Source organism: Tupaia chinensis, unplaced genomic scaffold (genome assembly GCF_000334495.1).
Source record: "Tupaia chinensis unplaced genomic scaffold, TupChi_1.0 Scaffold000146_1, whole genome shotgun sequence".
NCBI classification, from domain to species: domain Eukaryota; kingdom Metazoa; phylum Chordata; class Mammalia; order Scandentia; family Tupaiidae; genus Tupaia; species Tupaia belangeri.
This window is the reverse complement of record NW_006159616.1, coordinates 2430012-2450069: the sequence shown is the minus strand read 5'-3', so window position 1 is coordinate 2450069 and position 20058 is coordinate 2430012. Positions and strand designations below refer to the sequence as shown.

Genomic DNA, 20058 nt, shown 5'->3' with positions numbered 1-20058 from the left:
GGGGTTTATTTTTTGAATCGGTAGGGCCCCTTAATCATGCCCTGTCCTGGGAGATTGTGACTGAGCAGACCTGGGTGGGAAAAACAGGGATTTATTTTTTGAATCGGTAGGGCCCCTTAATCTCTCTTCTAAAACCCCGATACAGTCACATCCCCCTCCAAGCCCTCCCTTTCCCAGCACCCCCTTTATCAAAGTCTCATGGACCCTCAGGTTGGCCTAGAGATGCAGGAGAGTGGAGGCTAAGCCCCCCAGGTCTCTGTGAAGAACTGCCCCAGGAAGTTCCTTTGTGCTCTTTTCAGCCCGCTGCCCGGGTAGCCGCTTGGGAACAGGACTCTCTCCACAGGCTGCCCACGCGATTTTTGTGGCCTAGTACATTTGGGAAATCGGCCCCAAAGGCACCCTATAGCTGAGACATTTTTGGACTGTGGGCGCTAGACTAGGGGCTCCCTGAAGGCAAATACCCGCCCGGCGTCCTGCAGGGGCAGGCTGCAGAACTCCAGGTGGCATTTCGTGGGGCTCCCATTTAGGCTGCTGCGTGGGGGAGCTTGGGGGTTCCTGCGAGCAGGCCTGGGGGCTGGGTGGACTGGAGGCTCTTGAGTGAGCTGAGCTGGAGAGAGCCTGGGGCAGCAATGTCCCGGGGAGGTCCCAGGTGGGGTCTGGGCTCAGCACCTGTCTGTGACCCCGGGCCCTCTCCACCACAGCCTTGGAGCCTGTCTCCTCCTGCTCGAGATTGTCATGAGGATTAAGTCGGGTCAGTGACCTCACACTCCGCACCTGCACCCTGTGGGCGCTCTCTTCAGTGGGAGATGGACCGAGGGGTAAGGAACCGTTTCAGAGGTGCGGGCTGGCCTGTCGCGCCGGGGAGGCGGCCGAGCACAGGCGTGCACCAGACTGGCCGGCCAACGGCTGACCCAGTGACTTCACGGCTAGACCTCAGCTTCCCTGTCTGTGAAGGCGGCTGATGACCCCACCCCGCCTGCACACTGGGGGGCTGTGAGGCTCCAGCTCAAGGGAGTGAGAGGTCGAGAAGGGGTTACTGGAGTAACGAGCCTGGAGTTCCTGTGCCACGGTTAGCCCAGCGGCATTTCCGGGATCAGGGAGAGGAGGCCTCCCTTGGCACCGAGAGGGTGAAAGTATCTCCCCCGGCCCTGGGCACCGGTCCCATGGCCTCTGAGCTGCACGGGGGTGGGACACCTGGTCAGGAAAGGCCTGGCCTAACGGGCACACGGCCGTGTGCGAGTCGAATGGCTTCACCTCTGCTCCCAGTTCCTGAATCTGGAGATGGGAGCCGTGATCATCACCGTGACCTCATAGGATGTTTCTGGGACCCGAGAGAGATGATGGCGCGGGGACCCAGGGGCACCTCTGGACGCAGAAAGTGCCCCTGCGCACAGGCAGCAGCCCGTCCCCCCCAGCTCATGTGCTGACTCTCGGCGACAGCTGGCGTTGGGCCAGTGCCTGGCAGAGTCTGACGCCTCCCTGCTACCTGCAGGGTTGGCGCTATCCTGGTTCTGGGTACTGGTAGTGCAGGGCAAGGGTAAGGGTACTGGCTGCAGAGGCGAGCGGGTTTGAGTTCAAGTCCCAACTCCACCTTTGCACCTCCAAGCTCCACCTCCTCGTCTGCTAAGGGCAACACCAGTACCAGCTCGGCGGGGCCTGGCACGCAGGAGGTGCTTAGGAAGAACAGTATCAGTTCTTCTGACCCTTGTTATCCTTCCATGGTGCCAGTGTGTACGCAAACTTCTGGGCTTGGAAATGGCCGGAGTGGCTGCCACTGCTCAGAAAAACTTCCCACGGCCCTGGCCAGGGCTTCCTTTCCTCTGTGCTTTCTCTTGCAAGGTGCCTGGCATAACGGCCGCCACACAGTAGGTGCTCTGCCTGCACTGCCCGGTCCGTCATCTCCGAGCGCGTGGAGACCGTCTGTTCCCCACTGTTTCTGTGGACCTTAGAGCAGAGCCAGGCACGAGCAGGTGCTCAGGTGCCCAGAAAGGAGGGCTTGTTCGTTCACCACCAATTCCACCCGCCTGACTAATCCTGAACGATTAACCCTGGGGATAAAGCCAGGTCACAGCCATTGACCCAGGGCTTGGCGCCAGCCTCCAAGACTAGTGTGACGGGGTGTGTACAGGGGGTGGTAACCCCTCCTGAGTGCCCTCTTTTCCCTGAGATGGCCCTCCTGTCCCCAACTCTGGACACAACCCTCACGGCAGTCCTCGGCTTCCTCCTCCTCATGCTGGCCCTGGGCCTGCTGTGCTTCTTCACCTGCCGCCTGGCCAGGCCGCTCAGGTATGAGCGCTCCCCCGACCAAGACCCACCCCCCTGGCCCCCTGCTCTCACTTTCTCATGGGACAGGGCAGGAGCGGGCACCAGTCTCCCTGACTCCTCGTGGCCAGAAAGCTGAGGCCTGGAGAGATGGAACCGAGGGGTCGGGGCCAGCAGGTCGTAGGCCCGCTAGCTCCTCACTGGGTTCCGCAGCTGTGGGTGGGGGTTGTTGCGGGCTGCTGTGGGGGGTTCAGGACAGCAGATGTAAACAGCACAAGCGCTCGTAACGGGGACAGATTTGGGCAAGTTCCCTGATTCTGCTGTTTGCCCCAGATCTTTTGAGACCTAGCCCCAGGCTGGCTTCTTGCCAGACTCCGAGGCACTCCTGTGTCCTCTGCCCAGGGTGTCGAGTCAGCCCGCAGACCAGGGCCCGGTCCCTCCACCCGCTGCCCTGACCTGCCAAGTAGTGGACCTTCTCCCAGGGCCAGGGCCTGGCCGCGCTTCTGTGCACTCGTCATAAATAATCAGGGCACGTAGCTGGAAGCCTGGCCGGGAAGGTCTGCTGGGAGGTGGGTGGGGGTGGGGCTGCTGGGGCTGGCACTTACCAGAGGCCTCATCCCTACGTTGTGAAGAATTGGCAGGGATGGTGGGCAGCTGGGGGCCCTCTGAATACCAGGGCTGCCAGGGAGCTGGCCTGGGGGCCTGAGTGGAGGAGGGGATCCCAGAGAGGAGCCCACAGGGAGGCCCTGGCCTCTGAAGGCTTTCCCAAGTCCCCATTCCCTTCTGTCCTGAGCGGAGGCAGAGGGAGAAGGCACCTGTCTCCAGGCCACACCCATCTCAATGCCGTGTCCCTGGCGCTGACACTCAGAGCATCACGGGCCTTTTCATTAAGTTTGCATTTCTAGAGATGGTGCTGTGTACACAGGGGTAGGTGAGATGGTCTTGACCTCCCAGAGCTTCACTTAACAGGGAACACAAGAGTAATCGTGGCTCCGGGACCAGCAGTTAGCGTAATGACTGTGTCGCTGGACTCCCATGTAGTCGACCGCTGTTCCAGTCCCGGACCCAGTAGCTTAAACTCACGCTGGGGGCGTGTGCGCGTGTGCCCAAGAGCCTGAGAGGAGAATGGAGGAGAAGGGATTGTGGCGTGGCCATCCCCCTGGGGGGTGATTTCTCGCTTTCTGTCTCTATGTCTCTCTCTCTCTGTCTGGCAAGCGCACGCGCCCTATAGTGAAAAACCTCTCCAAAAAAAAAGAATTGTGGCTCAGCCATGCTGGGGCCTGCTGCTAAGATGCTGTTGCTTGGAGACTGAGGCCACACGGGAGGCCCACGTTTGTTCCCCAGCCCAACTCAGACAGGCTATAGATGACATGCACTTGTGGTCCTAGCTGGGACAGCAGCATCCTGACTAGAGACTGTCGAAAATCTCTCTCTCTCTTAAGTAAATAAACTTCAAAAAAAAAATTTTTTTTTTTCAGGGCTTCTAGGGCTACTGCTCACTTTCATTTTTCCTTATTTGCTTGTTTGTTGAGGATCTGAGATGCAGAGAGTGGAAGTTGTTCTTCTCAGTCCAAGACTAGTACCACGGCCTCTCCGCTTGTTTTTTTGTTTTGTTTTTTTGTTGTTGTTGTTGGACAGGTTTTTGCTACAGGGCGTGTGCGCTTTGCCAAAGAGACAGAGAGAGACAGAGAGACAGAAAGTAAGAAATCACCCCCCAGGGGGGATGGCCACGCCACATTCCCTTCTCCTCCCTTCTCCTCTTGGGATCTTGGGCGTGTATGCACATGCACCCTGTGTGAATTTAAGCCACTGGGTCTGGGATTTGAACCGCAGACAACTATATGGGAGTCCAGCGATGTAGCCATTATGCCAACCAGAAAGAGACAGAGGGTGAGAGTGTGAGAGAGAGAAAGTGAGAAAGCATGCCCATCTCAAAGGCCCCCCTGCCCCCCATGCTAATAATATATGTCCTTAATATGTCTTTGAATTGTCTGGGTCCCTGTAAACCACTTAGTGCACCATCAGGGGTGTGGTGACATTTACATACAGGGTACTGCATGTGGCTTTTTATGTTCATCACTTAATCCTTTGTTTTTAAGCTCCCTCCACACTCAGTTATTATTATTATTTTTTTAATGATTTTTGTCATAGGGCACTTATGCTTGTCAGAGAGAGACAGAGACAGAAACAAACAAATAAAAAAAAACCCAGGGGGATGGCCATGGTGCAATCCCTTCTCCTCCATTCTCTTCCTGGGATTTTAGGCATGCACGCATGCACATGCACCCAGCATGATTTTCAAGCCACCAGGTTCGGGACTTGAACAATGGTCGACCATGTGGGAGTCCAGAGCCTTAATTACCACTCCACTTGTGGGCCTCCACACTGTGGTTTTAGTATCACTGTTGTACAGATGTTGCCTCTACCTCCCTTTACTTCCCTAGCTACAGGTAGAAAGGTTATCTCCGGCTCTTCGTAGTCATAAGCCAGTTAGTTAAAGGGCTTGTGCTGAAATGTGTGATGGCCTCTGTGGGTTTTTGGCATAAAACCTTTATCAGAAAGAAGGGGGAAATTAGCTTGCTATGGGGCACGTGTGCTTGCATAGAGAGAGAAATAGAGAGGGAAAGTGAGAAATCACCCCCCAGGGGAGTGGCCATGCTGTGATCCCTTCTCTACTATCCTCTTGGGATTTGGGGCACACACGTACATGCACACGCACCTGTTGGGTTTTGTTTTCTTTTTTCCCTTTTTTGGAGAGGTTTATTGTTGTTGTTGTTGTTATAGGGAGCGTGTGCTCGCCAGAAAGACAGAGACAGAGAGACAGAAAGCAAGAAATCTCCCCCTAGGGGGAGATGGCCATGCCACAATCCCTTCTCCTCCTTTCTCCTCTTGGGATCTTGGGCACGCACGCACAAGCACCGGTGTGAGTTTAAGCCACCGGGTCCGGGATTCGAACTATGGTCGACTACATGGGAGTCCAGCAACATAGCCATTACGCCAACTGCTGATCCCCACCTGTTGTGTTTTTCAAGCCACTGTTTCTGGGCCTTGAACCACACAGTCGGCCTGTGGGATCAAGCCACTTTAACCTCTGTGCCCTCAAATTGTTGAAAGCTTATTTATTTGTTTCTTCCAACAGAGAGCAGGAGAGAGAGAGGCACCCCCCAACAGGGTCTTCACACCACAAGCCACCCCCAGTCTCGGCCAGTCGGGTCATAGGCGCGTACACTTGTGCCCATGTGGGAGGGCTCTGGAGGTGGACCCATCTTCCCACGTGGGTCCAGTTGCATGACTGTTATACCATTATCTGGCCCCAGAAAATTATTTTAAATGCCTGGTTTTCTGAGGGCTTTGTAATATAGTTGTCCCTGTTCCCATTCCCTCTCCCTAAATGATCTGGTCAGGTTCCACTAAGGCTTTAATTGAACGTGATTCCCAAATTCATGCCCTAACCAAGACTTTCTACCAAATGACTTGTATGCCCAACCACATAACATCTCCACTTCTAAAAGACATCTCAAACTCAGCATGTCCAAAACCAAGTTCCTGATTCCCCTCAGTCTACACCTCACATCTTAAAATGCCGCCCCAAATTCTAAGAAGCTAAATGGAAAACAAAACAAAACAAAAACAAACAAAGAAATTTTAAAAAGGGACCAGCAGTTGGCGCAATGGCTATGTCACTGAACTTCCACGTGGTCGACCACGGTTCAAGTCCTGGACCTGGTGGCTTAAACTCAGGCCGGGCGCGTGTGCATGCATGCCCAAGATCCTGAGAGGAGAATGGGGGAGAAGGGCGTGGCCATCCCTCCCTGGGCAGGTGGTGATTTCTCGCTTTCTGTCTCTGTCTTTCTGGCGAGCGCACGCGCCCTATAGCAAAAACCTCTCCCCCCAAAAAAGAAGCTAAATGCTTTTTTCTTAAGCTCAGAAACAAGGCAAGGATGTCCACTCTCACCTCTCCTATTTAACATGCCATCTGGAGTCATACCCAGCACAATCAGGCAAGAAAATGAAATGAAAGACCTACAGATTTGAAGGGAAGAACTGAAACTCTCCTTTTTTGGTATTGCCAGAGGGTACATGTGCTTACCCGAGAGAGAGAGAGAGAGAGAGAGAGAGAGGACGGGCACCCACTTCCAAGTGGGACGTGGTCCCACTGCGATCCTTTTCCCTCCATTTACCCATCCCATCAGGATTTTGATTATGCATGCTCACGTGCCTGGTGTGTTTTTCAAGCCACTGGGGCTAGGATTCAAAGGGTGGTCAGCATGCCGCATCCAGCTTCCGACGCATTGCTGTGCTGCAGGCCAGCCCTAAGACTGTCCCTCTTTGACATGACTGTCTACTTGGAAAATGCCAAGGAGTCCCCCCCACACACACAAAATTCCTAGAACTAATAAGTGAGTTTAGCAAGGTGGCAGAATACAAGGTCAGAACAAATCATTGTTATTTCTATGCACTAGCAACGCCGTTGATGATAGCTCCCTGCAAAAGTAAAATGCGTAGGGATACCCCTACCAAGCATGGTGAAGACTATAGAACGCTGGTTAAATCAGAGAACTAGGAAGTAGTTCACACCTACAATTAAACAAACAAATGAACTGAATGTGTTCACGGTTAGAAACTCAACAGCGTGCAAACACGAAGCCTCCCACATTGATCTACGGAGTTAATACAACACCAGTAGAACCGTGGTGATGGAAAACAGCCCAGGGGTTGGCGAGTTGAAGGATGGGGGGTGTTGTGTGACAGCAGAGCCAGCACAAGGCAGTGTTTGGGGGGTGATAGACCCGTTCTGGATCTGGACTGCGGTGTGATTACAGACTGCCCGGCTTCTCCATTTCCTTTCACAGCTGGGGAAATGGAAGCCCCACCCCTGGAGGGGGTCACGGTGGTAACCTCAGTGCTAATTTCAGAGTTCTGCTCTACCACCTGCTTTGTGTAGCCTGGGGCAAGTCCCTCCTCTTTACAAAACCGCACTCTTCTATAGAGGCTGAGAATCCCTCTGTCCACCGCAGAGGGCGTTAGTGAGGCCTTATGCAGAAGTGCAGGCCATGGCCCTGATTCCATTTTGTCTGTGTCCTTTACAGATTGCTCATATAAGCTCCTGGAGAGCGGTGTCACTTCGCTGGCATGTAGCATATGTACAGAAAAGCGTCCATACTGTAAATTGACAGCTTGTTGGATTTCCAGACCACACTCACCTGTGTAGCCAGCGCTCAGATAACAAATAGAACTTGGCCAGCACCTCAGAAACCCCCTTTAGTCTCACCATCCCCCAAGTGGAGTCTTTATCTTGCCTTCCAACGCTGAAGGTTAGTTTTTGTACTTTATATGAGGGGACACCAAAAATGGAATTAAACTATGAGTTTATTTTGGTACAAAAATAATCGATAACACATGCATAGTTTATTCCCTTAATACATATTAATATTTTCCACAAACTTTTTGAAGAGCACCCACCCACACACACACACACACACACACACACACACACACACACATTCCCCTCGGCAAATCTAGAATCACACTGTACGTGCCCCTGGGTCTAGCGTCCCTTGCTCGCTCGCGCCTTTGTGAAGTTCACCCACACAGCTGCGTGGCACTGTAGACCCGTCCTTGTTGCCACAGAGGTTTCCACGCTGTGGACACACACGAAGTGTCCGGGCAGTCCGCTGTAGGCAGACACAGTTCACACGCTGTGGAGGACCGGGCTGATGGGGACACACTGTTGGGGATAAGCGGTCATCGGGGGTACATGTGATGCTCAGCTTCGACGGATGTGGCCTGCTTCCCAGAGCTGCCGCACCAGTCGGCACTCCACGGGCTGTGAAGGGACACTGGCCACTCTGCCGCTCACCAACACTCGGATTTTCCTGCACACACAAAGGAAACAACTGGGGACGATCTCTCCCTTGCCCCAGCTGCCTCCTTTCAACATCGGCTTTCAACTGATGTCAGTATTTACTGGGCCAAACACCCGGGGTACAGAGACAAACAAGGCAAAGTCCTCGCCCCAAGAAGCTTCCAGAGTGGTACTTCAAGTGGCATGAAGTTCAGAGGGGGTATATTGGAACCAGTGACCATCCTGGAGGGTTCCTGAAGAAGGTGACTTCATTTCGCAAGGATTTGAAATACTATTTTAATGTATTAATATTTTATATCGATGTAATTACTTTTTAAAAACGACATTAGGATTTGCTGTAGAGGCATTTGGAAGCTGAAGCAGGACTAAAATATCTGAAGTCATCTGCAATCCCAGGGCTCAGAGTTAAGTGCTGTTAGGTGTGAGGCATTTCCTGCCACTTCCTCCCCTCCCACCCAGCAGGAGCCCTGGCCTCTGGCACTGGGTTGCAGTTTGCACAAGGTTGAATCAAGATCCTTTTCCGGTGGTAGAGTAGCTTCTTATCACATCAGCTTTGTTGACTAGGAGAGGGTTTCTGCCATTTCCCACCACAAATGGAATAGTCATGTATACCCTGGCTTGGGTTGAAGTAATAGCGTCATTGCTCAATGGAACTCTTGCCATTTAAAATGGCTCTTCTTTCCGGTAACTTTCACACACAGCAGAGTTAGTGCTTCCCTCAGCTGCCAGTGGGGCCGTCCCTTGTAATCCGCACTGAATGACCGCAGTTTAAAAACATTCTTATGCCATTAATACATGCTCATTTTAGGCAACTTGGAAAATTCAAAAAAAAAAAAGAGGAAATCATTCACTGGCCTACCACCCAGAGAAAACCACATAAATGTTTTGGTGTATTTCCGTCCAGTCTTTTTTTTTTTTAAATAATGTTTTTTGAAAATGATGAAGGTAACATCTCCACACAAAAGAAAATCTGGGAAATGTAGGAAAAATAGATAAATACATAAATAAATGGAAGACCTCCCAGAAATGGCCACCCTTAGCGGCCAATCTTCTCCTAAATGCTCCTACGGCCTTTATACCTCCTACCTTGAGGGCACGCTCTAGAAGAGCACTTCCATAAGATGTCCTTATGAGAGTGAATGTCTCGGTGAGGAACGGAGGACTCTTGCTTTAGCCCTGCTGTGCTTGGGCCGAGTCATTCTAGAATGACTGTTCTAGAATAATGCTTCTCAAGTGTGGTTGGCGGCACCTGGGAGCTTATCAGAAATACAGTCAGAGGCTCTGGGGATGGCGCTGGGATCTATTTTAGCAAGCTCTTCAGGAGATCCTGATGCTTGCTACATTTTGAGAAGTTCTACCCAGAAGAACTGAGCTCTGGAGGTGAGGGGTTGAGCGTGGGAGTTCGCTTGAGAAACGGGAGGAAACTGCTTTGCAACACAGAACTCAATCAGCCTTATACAACTGTCTGCGTGATTAAGCTTCCCGAGAGAGGGCCTGCCTCGGCTCTCTCGGCTCTCTCGGCTCGGCCTCTCAATGCCAAGCCCCCCGCCTGGGCTGTAATAGGTGCTCAATAAATACTTACTGAATGAATCAGGGGACGAAGAAGTGAGTGGAGAAGTGAACGTGGACCTGCGCCCCACATGTCTTTTTTTCCCTCCCTTTTTTTTAATTTCTAGGATTGGAACATCAGCTAAGATCTGACCACTGCCAACCCACCCCCTCACACCCACATCGGTCGTGTCTCTGGGCCCCAGAGAGGAAGCAGGTCACGGGGAGCACCATGATTTCGCCACTGTTAGTGCTGGCCCTTGGCACCTGCCTTACCACCTCCTTAGTGCCAGGTAGGACCGGGAAGCTGCAGGTGGAGGGATGGGAAGACCTGGTACAGGTGGGGTAGGATGAGATGGTGTATGCGTTCATGGTCATGAACGCATCAGAATTTCTTTTTTTTTTTTTTCCTTCTTTTTCTTTTCTTTTCTTTCTTTCTTTCTTTATTTTAGGTTTTTGCCATATGGAGCTTTCTGCTTGCCAGAGAGAGACAGTGGGAGGGAAAGTGAGAAATCACCCCCCAGGGAGGATGGCCATGCCATAATTTCCTCTCCTCCAGTCTCCTCCTGGGATTTTGGGTACTCATGCACATGTGCTTGGTGAATTTTTTTTTTTTTAATAGATTTTTGTTATAGGGCATGTGCGCTTGCTAGAGAGACAGAAAAACAAGAAATCAAGAAAACAAGAAATCATCCCCAAGGGGGGAAGGCCATGCCACAATCCTCCGTTCTCCTCTAGGGATCTTGGGCACGCACATGCACCTGGCGTGAGTTTTAAGTTGCCGGGTTTGGGACTCAAACCATAGTCGACTATGTGGGAGTCCAGCGACGTAACCATAACCATCTGCTGGACCCACCTTGAGTGATCTTTAAATCGCCAGCTCTGAACTGCCGTGGACTGTGTGGAAGTTCAGAGCTTTCCCCACTCGCCACCTGCTGGCCCCCAGGATCCAGAATATTTAAGAGCTGGAGACGAGTGCAAGGCAGAGCCCCCAGCTCGGCTGTGGCCCACGGTAGTGGCTATGTCACTCTTTTCCCCTTTGCGCTATTGTTGTTTTTTTTTCTTTTAATTGTCGCAGAGTATGTGCACTTACCAGGAAGACAGCGAGAGCGAGAGAGAAAAGGCAGCCCCAGTGGGGCATGGTCAGCCCTTAATCCCTTCCCCTTCTCTCCTCCATCCTGTGGGGATTTGGAGCGCGCGCGCGCACACACACACACACACACACACACACGCAGCTCAGGTGTTTCCAAGCCCCTGAGGCTGGGCTTTGATCCACACTGAGCCATGCAGAATCCAGTTCCCTTAACCACTAGGCTGTGGGGCTGGCCCTCCCGCGGGGTCTCTGTTCTCTTTTATCTCTAGTAATCTGAATATGTCTAAATATGACTACAGGTCACCCCAAAGCCTGGCGTGCTAAGTCTCCTGCTGGTTCTGTCTACTTCCTGTCTGCCATGGTGTCCGTGCACCACGACTGGGTCCTGGACAGGGTTTATGCTAATCTCTTAGTCTGCAGTTCTTACCCTATGAATCCAGAACCCCTCTGAGACCTGGCTCAGATTTCTAGTTGCATTCCCACGTCTCATCAGTGGCCGTCTTTCCTCATCCCTCGCACCGCTCCAAGGCAAAATGTGTATGTGGAAACCTCTTCATCCCGGACCCGTGTCTGCTGTGACTCCCGCGGCCCCTCCGCACCAGCTTCTGTTTACCTCCTGGTTTGGAAGGGTCCTGGAAGTCCCTGCACCCAGTGTACGTGGTCAGGATGGGCAGACATGTTTCACCACCCAGTTGCCAAAGAGGCTGGGAATTTCCCTTCCTTCTTTTATTCTTTTTTGAAGCTAAGTGCCGGTTTGGGTTGTTAATTTTTTCTGATTGCTGTTGTTAGCATTTCTGTATGGGTAATGGAGAAGGGAGTCCTCCCCCTGCCCTGACTCCATCCACTGTGAGACTGCACGTCCCCATTCGCCATCCCCCAGCCTGGGTTTCTTCATTTGTCCAGTGGAGATAATAGTTCTTCCTCTTTCCAGCTGTCATGAGAATTACTTGGGACAGTCCCCATGTCTGGCAGGGAGTGAGTGTTCAGTGAATGTTGGTCTCTTCTCTTGGGAGGCTATGTTTCAACTGGGGTGCAGAGGGAGCTGGCCCTCCATGGGTCATGCAGCAGATCTGTGGCAGAGCTAGGGTGGCCTCCAGGCCACGGGCCCACAGAGATCCACCTTTCTGTGTGTGTCCATGGGCACCTAAGGTCCCTCTGGGATGGGATTCCTGCTTTCTCAGAACCCACAACAACCTGGGTGAAAATGAACTGATGGATAAAAAGGGAAAAGATAAATATGTATGAAGTGAAAAATCTTTAAATGTTCAGCAGCTCATTTTTCCCCCCCTAGGGGATTTTGCCATAGGGGATGTGTGCTAGGCAGAGACAGAGAAAGAAAGTGAGAAAGCATCCCCTGGGGGGGATGGCCACAATCCCCTATCTTCCATTTCCCTCTTGGGGTTTTGGGCACCGCACGCACATGTGCCCAGTGTGTTTTTCAAGTCTTTGGATCTAAGACTTCAACTGCAAAGTCAGCCCCCTGGGATCCAGCCACCCTAACCACCATGCTATGGGCCGGCCTCAACAATTCAACTTTTCTATCTGTTTCATTTCAGCCATTCCATAGGTAGGTAGTGAGTGGTATTACATTGTGTTTTCTTTTTTTAAAGTTAAATATAACTTAGACTAAATGGCAGAATATGAAATGCATAGCACAAGTTGCCACACAGGTTTGTAGCCATGTGATCACCACTCAGGTGGACAGAACATTGCCAGGCCTGGGACATCAGTAGGCGTCACTGCGCTCCTCCCACCAACCCCTTCCCGCACCAGACAAGGTGACCAGGCTTTCTGCTGCCACCATAGACTCGTTTGTCTTGTTCCAAGCTTGGAATGAACAGAACCACACAGTACGCACCGATAAGTACTCTTCTCGGCTAATAGTTTCCAAAAACAATGACCTCCCAGTACTCAATTGTCCAAAGCCAGTTCTCCGATGAGGGAGTCAGCTTGGCACCAACTAAACTGTTCTCAGACGGCCCTGGGGTGGGTCTGGTGAAAAAGATGACGGTGCTGTCCTCGCCAGACTCCCGTCTAGCAGGGAACAAGCACACCAGGTCCCAGGCAGACTGCTGGCCGAGCCTGTGCTGAGAAAGAGCGACCATGCAGGGCAGGCTTGCGTCAGCCCAGCCCCTGGGCCTGCCAGGCCGCTGAGCCGAGGTGCGCACGGGGCCTCACGGGTGTGCACGGGGAAGGCAGGAAGGAGATGGGAATCAGCCCAAGCTATGGGAAACCAGAGGCCCAGGCGGCTTGCCCAGGCTTCAGCTCATGTCATCCTAAAACTGCCTTGGGCAGCTACCGTGCTCCCCGGGGCAGAACCCCTGATGGATGGAACTTGCCTAAGGCACACAGCTGATGAAGGGCCCAGAGGCTCTGGTTCCCAGCTGGGGGTGCGCAGTAAGATCTGAGATTGCTGATCCAGGTCTGAGACTGGTTCTGCTGCTCCCTCTGGCTCTGTTCTCCGTGTTTTCATTACCAAATGTGGAGGAAATGGAGGTATCCACCTTCCAGGGCTGCGGGGCTAGAGACCTGCTGTGTGAGGAGCTGCTGGCATGTGGGGCGGAAACCTGTGAGAAGGGAGAGCTGACCTTCACCCACAGGTGACCCAGGCAGGCATGGCTGGAGGCGGGCCAGGAGACGAGTACTATGTCCCCAGTCCCAATGTGCACGACAGCCTTGGATGAGACCCTCCCCCTTCCCGATGTCGAAAGAGGGAGTTCCCTGTTTAGCAGGTGGTACAGCAGTTAAGGTGATTGGGTCCCACATGACTGACTGCAAGGTTCGAGCCCCGGACCTGGTGGCTTGAAAAACATGGGGCGCATGTGCATGTGTGCCACAAAGCTTGAGAGAAAGGAGGAGAAGGGGTTGTGGTGCGGCCATCCCCCTTCGAGGGATGCTCTCTCTCTCTCATACTGGTGATCACACACATACCATAGCAAATATTTTTTAAAAGAAAAGAAAACAAGAAAGGGAATCCCCAAGGAGCATCTAGCTCTAGGCTTCTGTGCCCTGATGGGTCCGATGGGGCCCAAGCGTGGAGTGAAGCCCTGCAGGACGGAGGGAAAGACTTGATTCTCACTGACAGGAAGCTGGGCCTTTGCTCGGAAGGAAAGGGAGTTCCAGCCCTGGAGGGGGGATTCTGTGGGGGCAGGGGCAGGGGATTGACCACCCTCTCCTGTGGGTCAGCAGTGTTACTCACCTTATCTAATCCAGTCCTTTTCATGGCCCTGAGGGGACAATGGAGACCACGCACTTGACCTTGACAGGGAAGGAAACTGAGGCTCGAGGAGGTCCCTTGCCCAGAGTCTCATAGCTGGTACTTTCACAGCTGGGTGTTGTTTGTTTGTTTGTTTGTGTGTTTGTTTATCCACAGGGCGCCTGTGCTTAATATAGAGACAGAGAGAGGGAAAGTGAGAAATCAACCCATCCGTGGATGGCCACACACAACCCCTTCTCCTCCTCCGTTTTCCCTTGGGATTTTGGGCATGCATGCACATGTGCCCAGCGTGATTTTCAAGCTACCAGGTCTGGGACTCGAGCTGTGGTTGGCTGTGTGGGATCCAGTGCCTTAATCACCCTGCCACCTGCTGGCCCCAGCACAGCAGGGGTTTTAACTGAGGCCTGCCAGACTGCTGAGCTGAGGTGCGCACGGGTCCTCACGGGTGTGCACAGGGAAGGCAGGAAGGAGATGGGAACCAGCCCCGAGCTCTGGGAAACCAGAGACTCAGGCGGCCTGCCCAGGCTTCAGCTCTTGTCCTAAAACTGCCTTGGACAGCTACCGTGCTCCCTGGGGCAGAACCCCTGATGGACACTAAAGTGTCTGTGAGACACTAAAGGGGAGCGTTTGCTGGACACACATATACATGCACATGAGAGAGACAGAGACAGAGACAGAGAGAAAAAGCGTGAGAAAAAGAGCATCCCTAGTTCTCACTGTCAAAACCGTTGAGCGCTGTCCGAATGGGAGTTGGTATCAGGGCTGAGTGACAGATGGTTAGCGATACCAAAGGTCCTCCTTCTGAACTGATCCTCGCAGAAGGGAGATTGCGAGGCGACTTTAAGTTCGATGCATTAAACAAAAGACAAGTCTTACTGTCACCAAGTCAGGTTCCTGCCGAACCAACTTTAATGACTAAGCTGACAAGGGTTTATCATTGACCGCGGCTGCGCGGGGTGGCCCGCAGGTGAAGACCTTCGCTGTGCAGGTTGAACGTGACCTCCCGACTGGGCTAGCACAGTTTATTTGCTGTCTCAGCGGAACGCCCCTGCTGGGTGGGAGGACGGAGCTTGGCTTTGGAGTGAAGCCCGGCAGGGCCCGCGTCTGGCAGCGCTGGGCGGCCTTGAGCGCATCACCTGGCGTGTCTCGGCCTCAGTGTCTTCGTTCTGAGACCCGGGAGAAGACTCCGGGGTCCACAGGCTTGTTTGGAGGACTGGACTGGCGCGCGTTTGCAGGCCACAAAGTCACGTTATCTGAGATGGACCACGAACCACAATAGTTGCCCCCTCCGAGTTGAGGCACTCTCGCCCTCAGTAAAGGGGGGCTGGGGTGGCTCTAAGTCTGGAGGTGAGAAGCTGCCCTCACACCTCGCCAGGTAACTCTGCCTCCCTCTCTCTCTGCAGAGAAGGAGAAGGACCCCAAATACTGGCGAGACCAAGCCCAGCAGACTCTGAAGAATGCCCTGGACCTTCAGAAGCTCAACACCAACGTGGCTAAGAACGTCATCCTGTTTCTGGGGGATGGTGAGCCTGGGCCTGGTGTGGGTGCTGGGCAGGGGACCTTGGTAGGAGCCCTGGGAGCCAGGCCGAGGCGAAAGGGCTGGGGCTCTGAGAGGAGGGTGTTTAAGAGAATGGAGGGGCCAGGCTGTGGACGCAGGTGGTCCCTATAGCTCTGGGGAGGGAAGAGAAAAGAAGCCACCCAGTCACACTGACACTGAGACTCCTCACTCCGCCGCAGGGATGGGCGTCTCCACGGTGACGGCTGCTCGCATCCTCAAGGGCCAGCTCCACCACCACCCGGGGGAGGAGACGAGGCTGGAGATGGACAAATTCCCTTTCGTGGCCCTGTCCAAGGTGAGCCTCAGCCCTGCCCCTGCCTGGTCCGAGCCTGTCACCTCTCAACCTGGCGACCTGGAGGAAGGAGCTCGGACCTCCTGGGCCCCTGCAGCCCCGCTGTGTGACAAGGACAAGGAGGGCAGCAGTTATTTCCCAAGTGCGGTGTGTACAGGGGAAATTGCACCAATTACACAAACCAGATTTCCATAAATTGCATGTCTTTTATTTTGGTGGGGGGAGGTTTGCATGCGCTTGCTAAAGAGACAAAGAGACAGAAAGCAAGATAGTCACCCCTCAGGGGAGATGGCCATGCCACAATCCCTTCTCCTCCATTCGGGATTTCAGGCATGCACACACACACGCCTGGCGTGAATTTCAAGCCACTGGGTCTGGGACTCAAACCACAGTCAGCCACGTGGGAGTCTGTCACCTTAACCACTACACCACCTGCTGGCCCCATTGAACACATCTTTATAATCAATATCCAGGTCAAGCACCTGAATGTGACGGCAGCCAGTGGTCCCCTCCCCACTGGGAGCGGCCAAGCATCCCCTGTCCAACGCCATAGATTAGCTGTGCCTGCACACCTGTGTGTTTTACAGAACTGGCTAGGGAATTCTCTGTGTCTCCCTCCCAGGGCGACTTGAGGGTAACCAGAACACCGGTGTAAACCGTTGGACACGATGCACACTGGCCGCAGCCGTCCTTCCTGGAGGCAGCCGTCGTTCCTGGTGGCGACTGTTGTTAGTGGTGGCGGCTGTCATTACTGGTGGCTGTCATTGCTGGTGGCCGTCGTTCCTGGTGGCTGTCGTTCCTGGTGGCTGTCATTACTGGTGGCGGTGGCATTGTTGGCGTTGGCATTATGTACTGAGCAGCCTCCGGCCTTTAGCTGAGGCCCACTTGGGGGACGGCAAGAACCGAGAAGCCTTCTGTGCCTCTGAGGAGCTCCCAGGGTGGGGAGGGAGACAGGTCAAGAGTTTCAGGGTCATGGGAACCAGCAGTTAGCGTAATGGCTATGTCGCTGGATTCCCACGTAGTTGACCGCAGTTCGCTCCCGGACCTGGTGGCTTAGAACTCACACTGGGTGCGTGTGTGTGCGTGCCCAAGATCCCGAGAGGAGAATGGAGAAGAAGGGATTGTGGGGTGACCATTCCCCCTGGGGGGTGATTTCTCGCTTTCTGTCTCTATGTCTCTGTCTGTCTGGCGAGCGCACACGCCCTATAGCGAAAACCTCTCCAAAAAAAAAAAGAGTTTCAGGGTCTTTACTGGAGCTCTGTAAGGGGTGAGGGACAAGCTGTCAGCACTGGCCGCTCAGCCCTCTCCCCACCTTTCTTCTTCCCTCCTCACTGTCCCCTGCCTACCCCTAGGCCCTGTCTCCTTTGAGAGCACCCTTCCCTTCTCCAGGGCCCTCTGCTCTCCCGTACCCCTGTGGGCCCTGCAGCCCCAGCCCCAGAGTGAGCCTCAGCCCAGCACTTGCCCCTGTGCTGGAGAGCTGGGCTCCACCCCTGCTGCTGCCTGTGTTTGCCAGTGGGCAGGAAAGACAGCAGAAAGCAGGCACCGAGGTGCAGGGCACACTTCCGTGGGTAGCAGGGCCCAGCCCTGGCTGCAGGGGGTCTCTCTGTGGCTCTCACACCCTAGTCCCTGGGGTGCAGGTGGAGGGGGGCTGGGCCTGGCCACCTCCTGACCCTCCTTTGTCACCTGCAGACATATAACACCAACGCCCAGGTCCCCGACAGCGCAGGCACTGCCACCGCCTACTTGTGTGGGGTGAAGGCCAACGAGGGCACCGTAGGGGTGAGCGCGGCCACCGAGCGCTCCCGCTGCAACACCACTCAAGGCAACGAGGTCACCTCCATTCTGCGCTGGGCCAAGGACGCTGGTGAGTGCAGTGCGGGGAAGCAGGCCAGCTCTGCGGCCTGTCTGGGTCCGTCTTTCCGGTCTACAGTGGAGAGAGGGTAGGACAGGCGTTTTCCAGGGCGCACACCCTGACGTTCTGGGCGTCTGTGAAAGTCACGGGGTCCCTCCTGGGACAGGGAAAGCCTGTGGCTTAGAGGGTTGCTCAGATGTGGTCTGGGCCTGGCTCATTTCCCCGTTTACTCATCTGCCGATCAAATGGGCATGAAACATAGACCCTCTTAGGTTTGGTGTGAGGAGGGTCAAGGACCCAGGCCCTCCCCTTTTCCCCTCCTCCTCGGCCCTGGGAGGCCTGACCCCAACCCCAGGCAATCAAAGGGACTGCTGGAGACTGATCTGTAGCTGGAGGGGGAGAGAAGGCACCCTCCCATTGCAGCTGAAGCCAACCCCTCCTGTCCTGCACCCCAGGGAAGTCCGTGGGCATCGTGACCACCACGCGAGTGAACCACGCCACCCCCAGTGCCTCCTACGCCCACTCAGCTGACCGAGACTGGTACTCGGACAACGAGATGCCCCCAGAGGCCCTGAGCCAGGGCTGCAAGGACATTGCCTACCAGCTCATGCACAACGTCAGGGACATCGAGGTGAGCGTGGGGCTGAGGGTCTCTGGAGGGCAGGCGGCCTCAGGCCTGGACCGGCCCAGGATGAGAGGCCTGGCCTGGCTCCCACACACCTGGGAGAGCTCCAGCCATTAGGGGATTTGTGGTTGGGGCAAGCAGGCACTGGAGGATTTCTGTGGTGGGGCTGTGGGGTGAACCCTCATGTGGCCACCTCACACCCAGAGAACCAGGCGCCCAGGGATTATTCTATAAATTAGAGCCTGGCACCGTGCCCCCCCCATGACATGGTGGCTGTTTCAGGAGAGGCCCTGCCCTGCACAATCACACATGCGCAGGCAGGCACATGTTCGTATACTCAACCAGCACGTCTGGAGAAGAGCCGGTGAGCACAGTGGGCAGTGCAAGCTGTCCTGTTTAGACTTCTTGGGCTCCAGCCCTTGTCCTACCCTCTGCTAGCTATGTGACCTTGGGTCAGCTACCTCACCTCTCCTAGCCTTCCCTTTCCTAACCCCTTTGTGAACTACCTAGCTCATAATGCCAGTAAAAGGAACCCCCTAGGCTGCAGCCCAGGGCCTGACACCCAGTGGGCTTGGCAGCCGTAGCATTTGAGTATGAGCCATGCCGTTGCCCCGAAACATGCTCCAACACACAATGCAGGTTCACGCATGCAGACGCCCTCCACCTGCTGCTCAGTGGAGTCCTGCTCCCTATTTTGCTCCTAAGTTTATCTGTTCTGTTTGTGATAGTATGTGTGCCTCCTGCTGCACTCCCCTCAGCTCTAGGGTTCCGGGCCCCTGTGCATGCCCAGGGTGCAGAAGGTAGACCAGGTTCCGGAGCCATGGCAGCCTGTGGGTGCCGGTGCTGCAGTTCTGTGCACTGCTGCCTGCTCCGAGGCCAGGCTGCAACTCTGTTCTCGGATGAGAACTTCTGGCTGGTTTCCCTACTGGGGAGTGAGGACCACAGTCCCCCTGAGCCTAGTGAGGGTTCAGCAAGGCTCAGAGTATGGCCTGGGATCCCAACTACCCTCACGTGCTCCTCCTGCCTCCTGACCTGCCTTCTGCCCTTCATGCTAGGTGCGCCCCCTACCCCCCGTTACTGGGTACAGCCTGGCGCCTCTACCAACCTGCGTCTTCCCTTTTCTAAGAGGCGGCGTAAGCATCCCTCTCGGGACAGACAGTCCTGTTGACCCTCAGTGAGCAGGCACCTGGGGCAAAGCCACCCACCCCGTCTTCACCTCCACCCGACACGGGGCCTGGGGCAAGTCCCTTCCTCTCCTGAGCCTCAGTCTCCCTGCCCGTCCAGGACAGCAGAGAGCCCCACCTGCCTCCTCCCAGGGCCGCTGGAGGCCGCGATGAGGTCATGCTGTGAGAACATTTGTTGTACAAGCGCAGGGTATAATTACGGCTTTTCTTTAGAGAGGTTTGGCAGGAGCAGCCCCAGAAGGGGGACAGGAGCTTAAGGAAAATCAAACCAAGAGAAGACAGGAGACGGGGAGCGGTGGGTGTGGGGTGAGGAAGGCTCCCACGGGGCCATGAGGGCCACGAGCCGGGAGTGAGTGAGGAGGGGCCCGGGTGAGGCCCCCTCCTTCCCTCCTCTTACTCTCCTCTTCCGACCCCAGCGGCCCCTCCAGCACTGCCACCTCAGAAGCCCCCCATCCCCAGGCTGTACATGAAACAGAAATCCTGGTGTACGCCCTGAAAATAAATATCTTTTGCTTTAAAAAAAAGAAAGAAAAAAAAAAAAAAAGACAAAAACCCAACCCC

General features: G+C 54.4%; 1 protein-coding gene across 5 annotated transcripts in view; it reads left to right on the top strand.

Moving 5' to 3' along the window:
• The window catches only part of ALPL (alkaline phosphatase, biomineralization associated), a 39143-nt gene that overhangs the window by 8128 nt on the left and 10957 nt on the right, over positions 1 to 20058 (top strand). For 2 of the 5 annotated variants that reach the window (XM_006145175.3, XM_027770583.1), the window contains exons 2-6: positions 9805 to 9969; positions 15390 to 15509; positions 15724 to 15839; positions 17526 to 17700; positions 18144 to 18319. In XM_006145175.3, the coding sequence (XP_006145237.1) occupies positions 9805 to 9969; positions 15390 to 15509; positions 15724 to 15839; positions 17526 to 17700; positions 18144 to 18319 (752 nt within the window). Of the gene's footprint in view, positions 1 to 2157; positions 2287 to 7352; positions 7578 to 9804; positions 9970 to 15389; positions 15510 to 15723; positions 15840 to 17525; positions 17701 to 18143; positions 18320 to 20058 lie in introns of those variants that run through there. The other 3 variants (XM_027770585.1, XM_027770582.1, XM_027770586.1) reach the window with 3 other exon arrangements.